General features: G+C 40.2%; 1 protein-coding gene across 1 annotated transcript in view; it reads right to left on the minus strand.

Annotated features, from left to right (window-relative positions):
• Nucleotides 1-3,319: 3,319 nt before the first annotated feature.
• GDF6 (growth differentiation factor 6) overlaps nt 3,320-6,399 on the minus strand; it is a 4,800-nt gene continuing 1,720 nt past the window's right edge. The window contains exon 3 of the mRNA XM_019471058.1: nt 3,320-3,382. Within this exon, the coding sequence (XP_019326603.1) occupies nt 3,320-3,382 (63 nt within the window). The remainder of the gene's footprint in view (nt 3,383-6,399) is intronic.

A 6,399-nucleotide genomic window follows, 5' to 3' on the forward strand; every position in this document is an offset into this window, starting at 1 on the left:
TGTACTTCTGTCAAACTGCCCCTTTAATGTAGCAAGATCATTTGGAAACCCGTATTCTTAAGTGCTTAAGTTTCATTTCACTCTTATCAAAGAAGAACATTAGACTAGTTTGATATGATTATTTATCTGGATAAATTCACGTCGGATGTTTTTATCATGTTATCATTCTGCAGTTGCTATTATATGAAGCACTTGCATTTTTTGTAGTTTTATTCAAAGTGTTTGAGATATCTGAGACAGGTTGGCTGATCTGTAATTCTTGGTACCTCTTAATTCTTCTGCGTGTTCTTAAATACACTTGTTAATATTTCAGAAATGACTGTGGTTAGTTCTTTAATTATACCAGAGCAAATGTCCCCAGGACTTCCTGCTCTGAGTACATACACTTTATTCAAATGTTCTTTCACTTCTTTTCTGTGGCCTGTGTTTCAATTCCCTTGCTAGCTCTAAGTGTGTTCAGCCTCTGGTATCAGGTGTCCCCTACTTGCAAAGGTGGTGTTTCACACTTCAGCCCGCTCTGTCGTTTGTCCTTTGTTCGCCATCCCTGAAATGATCGCTATCCATGAAATGATAGCCCTTTTCCTTCTTTTCTTCTCATTTCTTTTTCTGCTCCCTTTTGCATTCTTTATACTTCAGCCCTTCTTTTTTACTTTTCCTAGTACACTGTCTTTGCTCATTTTTTATATGATGGGTTTTTGTTGTCAGATAACCAAGTGGCTCCTGACCCGGCCCCCCTGATTTCTTCCAACACTGTCCTCCTTGCCAGCAGGATAGCTTCCTACGGGATCTTTAAATAAGGACTTTTTCCAAACTGCCTGTTTCCTTAAGCTCCTTTCTCCTTTTGGCTCCTCCCTGCAGAACCTTCCCTATCAATTCCCCAACGTGAGGAAATCTGCCTTACAGGAGTCATTTGGTCTTGTTCTCCTCCTCTCAATCCTCCTTTTCCACAGACACGTGAGCTCCAATTGTCTTCTCGTGAGTTTCTCTTTATTAGTCGTATCTATCATAGCTTATCTGGCCATGTCTCCTGTAACTGCCTCCACTCTTTGAAACAAAAAGTTGTCCCAACACATTCCAAAAACTTGTGGAACTGTCTGTGCTCTGCTGTTGGGTTGTGGGTTGTTTTTTGTCTTACAGCAGATATCTGGTTAGATAAAGTCCTCTATTACCACTACCTCATATCCTCAGGACACTCCCAGTAGTTGCTCAAAAAATGTGACATCGACGTTCTCCTCCTCATTAAGTAATCATTAGGAGAGCTTTACAGTTCCTCTCTATTTTATCTCCGACAGCTCTGTCTCTCCCCTCTTTCTGGCCTTCTACGCATTCCTAATATATCAGATAATACTCTTCCCTTTTTTCCTGCCTGTCCTTCCTACACAAATTATACTCTCTCTGCTAATATCGAAGTGCTGCAATGTATTCCACTGAGCCTGTGTGATGCTGATTAAACTGTAGCCTTTGTTGTGTCCCAAGACTTCTAGTTCTTCCTGTTTATTCTCCATACTCTTAGCATTAGTGAAAAGACATCTCAGATGTTTGGCAGTTTGCCCTTACGTTATCCCTTTTGTTCTTCTATGGCCCTCCTGCAATTTCCCACTTCCACTCTAGAAATGAGTTGTCAACCAGACCTCCAGGTTTTTTATTCACCTGAGGTCTTTCCTGCCCACCCAGTTGAAAAACTGGTGCCCTAGGAGTCTTCTCACTTGTTCTTCTCTAGTAATAAAATTCTCACGTTCTGAAAAATGATGGTTTTTTCACTGATTAAAAAATGCTCCATAGGATGGAAATTCTCCTAAGAGTCTTCCTAAAAAATGGCACAGAAAGTTGTTAGTAGGAAAGTGGTCTTATGGGATAGAAGTCCCCAGTCCGATTCCAGACTTCTCAGTTCCAGAGAGAGGGTTGACGGCCGACATAGTTTAAATGAACCCTAGTTTTGTCAAAATGCTAGTACCTGGGCAAATATAGGGTCCCACACGCTGCACCAGGCTGAAGCCATGCGAAATTAGCTCCGGTTACAACCTTGGGAGAGCCCTTTCTCATTCCCAGCAGTACAATACGCTAAATAGTAATGTATATTAACTAAGACAGTGGTACGTTTCAAGGCTGCAGTCATCAAGAAATAGGCAGATGATGAGCGTAGCAGGGATAATATGTTGACTGTCTTCCCTCACAATTATGAACAGCTGGAACATCCTCAGTTTACAATGGGTCTGACACCGCAAAGAAACAAGAACAAATATTTGGAAATCTAATCGTATAATATAGCTGGACGCTGACAAGAGGACCCTGCTCTAGGGGAGTATACTCCTTTACAGCACATGGCCGCTATGTGAGAGAACAAATTACACGCTATTGAAATCTGCTGTCCTGCTGCTCAGCCTCTGAATGATCGACAAGGGTGAAGTTCAGTCACTCGACTTCCTCAAAGCTTCAGAGGTGCTTCTGAAGCAAAGATTAAGAGGTTATGAAGGAAGATGTTTCAGACAATGTGATCAACTCTGTCCCTCAGCCAAGGTTTGAGGTTAAACATATAGGTGTAAAAAATAAACATGCGCATTTTATACATTTCAGTAAACAGACTGACCTCTCATCTACGTGGAGATAGTGAAGAGGAAGACTGGGTCTATTGTTCATGGGGGGCAGATCTACTGTTCATGGGGGGCTTTCAGCATTTTCCCACAAAAACCATTTGCAAAAATACACCCCTCCCATAAGTCATTGTAAGAGGGAGTCTGTGGTCCAAAAAGGAGGAGCAGTACTTACAAAGTAAGGGCTTAAGCCCCATGCTATTTTTTTCATTTGAATACTCAGAATTTAATTATTCTGATGCATATCTATACTTCAAAGATGAGCCAATGGTTTTCTTGTGTTTGAGCAACACAGCCAAGTGCAATGGATGAATCATGTAACGTCTGCTGATACATATCACACCATCAGCCAGATCAACTTCAGCTGTCTTCTGTCCGCTGGTGTCTATTCCCACTACTTCACAGATTCTGCTCCCTCTTCTGGCCAGCAACATAATAAAAGAAATCATTTCCCCTTTTTAAATATGATTTTGAGCATGGGGAGTTGAGAAATGGAAAAGAAAATTCATATTACTTTGGCAGGACAAAGAGATCTGAGCTGCGCATCCACTGAATTTCCATATTTGGATTTCTCTGTAACAAAGGCTTGCAGTATTTGTGGTAAAAGCTGAAAAAATAATTACTGGTATTTTTTGTTCAGTTTACTGGTTAGCTCTTGGGGGGAGGGTGGGAGAGAGGAAGGGAGGTGCAAGGAAGGAAAGACCATTGATCAGCTTTGCTGTATCTTTTCACTTCTCCTTCTCAGCACCGTACTGCTCCTTCTCAGTTTTGTGCAAAAGAATATTGCAGACCTAAAAAAGGAAATGAGCAGAGATCCCATCTTTAGGAAGAGCAGACTTGCCAAAATGGGTTCAGTTAATGTTATATTAGCTATAGCATCCAGAGCACATGCTCAGAAAGGCCAGTGTTTCCTCTCTTTCAGTAAGTAAAATCCAAAAAGTTTGTCTCCAAAGCAGATACTGCAGATTCTGACTATTTGCCTTTTTTCAGGTCCTCTCAATTCCCTTGGAGGTTAACAAGCACAGACCAGACATTTGGGACAAAGGGCTTTCAATCCTTTTCTGGCCATTAAAGATGTCACCAAAAATTCAGCTAATGTAGGAGAAGGTACAAACTGCTCTACACTGTACATCCAAGACAGCAAAATCTTCTCTGTTGCCTTTTTAAGAACTTCCTTTGAGGAGAGATTTCTTAGGCCTCCCACAGTTGAACTTTGTCTGATGAAGCTCCCCAAAGCCATGTCTGAGGTGGAGAAGCTCAGTGACAATACTGCTTGCTATCAAGCGTGCAATGTACGGGCTTGCAATAGAAGCGATACTGGTTTTTACATGGAAAGGAAATTGCATTGAAAATCTCAGTGTATGCTTTTAGCTGAAGCGTTGTCTGTACACGTGGTAATTCACTGGCTCACTAGACAGCAAAATAAAGAGATGATTCATTCAGCCTTCACTATCTGTGAATTTTGTAAAATTTCAGATTTTCACATCACGTTCATTTCCAGCTGACGGCATCTTACGTATCTTGATTATCTTTCCTCAGAGAGCATATTCCAGCCTGTTGGGCATCATTTTCCCACTGCTTTCCTTCATAAAGAGAGCGGGAGCTTGATCCATGGCAGAAGACTGAACCTGTGTGGTCGGAGCAGCAACCAAAGTTCACACCGGTGAGAGCTGCAAACAGTGAACTCAGCTTTAAAATTAAAGCTCTTTTCAAATCTGCGATTTCCAAATCTACTATTAGTCATGAACTTGAAATGCTAAAAAGTGTTTCACTAAAAGTACTGAAGTACTAAAAGTACTAAAAAGAAATATTCCTCGTGCAGTTGTACCAACTCTAAGGCTGGACTCTTCCACAGGTCTCTCAGCCGCTGCTATTCAAACACTCGGGCCCGATTCTGCAATCCTTTGTTGAAGCACCAGTCCGAGGGAGTGAAAGTTGGCCAGAGAAAAACGTGTGCGATCATATCTTGTGATTTGGTTAAAAAAAACCACTTTCCATGAACAGAACCTTGTTTTCAAACACATTCCACAAGGTGAGCAGCTCTTTCAGCCCTTCTGCATATAAGGTGAGGCTTTTTTTTTTCCCGAGAGTGGGGCTCACAGCCCCGACGCTGCCTGCACCACCTTCTCCACACGCAGTGTTGCGAGAGAGGAGGGAAATCCTTCTCGTACTAAAACAGCTGCTGATTGAATAGTTCTTCATTATCTAAGAGATAGCCAGGAAATATTTAATAAATATATTACCCATTGTATCAAAATAAATATAATTTATAAAACATTCATTGTCTTTTGCTCATCATCATCATACAGTGTATATAAATGTGCCCAAGTACAGATGAGATTTACAAATGTTTGCCTGAATTTTTCCCCTTAACGCATTCTCCCACTTACAGTAATTATCGCATAAAATGCATAGAAACATAATGCAGCTTTATGCCACCGGCATATACCAAAGACGAAACTTGTGAGAGCACAAGAAGTCTTCAGATAGGAGGAATGGCTTCAGGTATGTCTTAAAGTGGCACTTGCTCCAACTCAACTCTGCAGCATTTTAGAACTGAAGCCAATGTTTACTTGAGAACTTAGAATTACTTAACCAAATAATAGAACATATAAAAGCAAGCTGACTTTTTGGAAAAAAAAACGTTTAATAATACAGTAATAGTTGTAGTATCGTCCAGTAAAGGTGTATTGTAAAAATGTTCTGAATATTAATTTACCTCAGATAACTTTAGAGTTGTAAATACTTGCATTATAGTGAGGTAGACAGTAAAAAAAAGTTCTTTTCTCCATTATTAGCACAGAATTTAAATCTTGTAATAATATCTTAAGGAAACGATAATGTTAAGTAAGGATGAAATATTTGATTAATGCTTAATTCTGTACAACTCAAATATAAACTTTTAAAAATATTAGAAATTATAACATTTCGAGTGCATATAATGTTTTGTACATTAAAAAAAGAAATGCATGTTGTTCATCTCCATTTTGCACTTTTCAGTCTGTTTAAATAAACAAATATTTACAACTTTTATATGAACAACAGTGCATCCAAAGCAAAATGTGCATTTTAAATTATTGCTCCTGGTCGAGTCTTTTTATTAGCATTTTATATTATTATTCTCTTCTCTTTTTTTTTTTTTCCACCAGTTTGTAGCTCTGCGAAACCAGATAAGCCAACAATTCTAGAAATCAGTGGGGAAAAGCCTGAACCTACGAACATAATAGTTACATTGAGAAAGGGCTAGGCATGCTTCGAAGTGCACTTTCCTCAGGTGAAGCCACAGCTGAGACCAAAGGTTGGAAAGAAACAGAAATCTGACATAAAACGCCTTTTCCAGCACAACATTTGCGTATAATACTGCTGCAGGTTGCGAGGGCTGCCGAGCTAGAGCTACCTAGAGATCTGGCAATAGCACCCTCGCACTGTTCGTGAAATCCGAAGGAGTTTCCTTTCCAATCCACCCAGGTTGTGCTTGCTGTAACACTTCGCTCTTCACAGTTTTTCGTTGCTGTCTTAAAATAAAACCTAACTGGTAATTACAATCTTGAGCAATTCCTTTTTTCTTTTTTTTTTTTTTTCCTTTTCTCTTTCTTTTTTTTTCCTTTGGGGGGGTGGGGGGCCGTAGGCTATTTCTGGCTGGTAATCTTGCAGGAATGTGAAAGAGAGAGGGCAGAAATGAAACAGCGCTTTTCAGAGCAACTTCAGAGAGAGGGATCAGCCTGCTCCCTCTCCCTCCCCCGACTCTTTTTGTACTTGGTAAATTGCCTTCACCTTTACAGGGAGGAGGCTAGATCGCCAGATAAAC

This window comes from Aptenodytes forsteri, unplaced genomic scaffold (assembly GCF_000699145.1).
Source record: "Aptenodytes forsteri isolate BGI_AS27 unplaced genomic scaffold, ASM69914v1 Scaffold208, whole genome shotgun sequence".
Lineage (NCBI taxonomy): Eukaryota > Metazoa > Chordata > Aves > Sphenisciformes > Spheniscidae > Aptenodytes > Aptenodytes forsteri.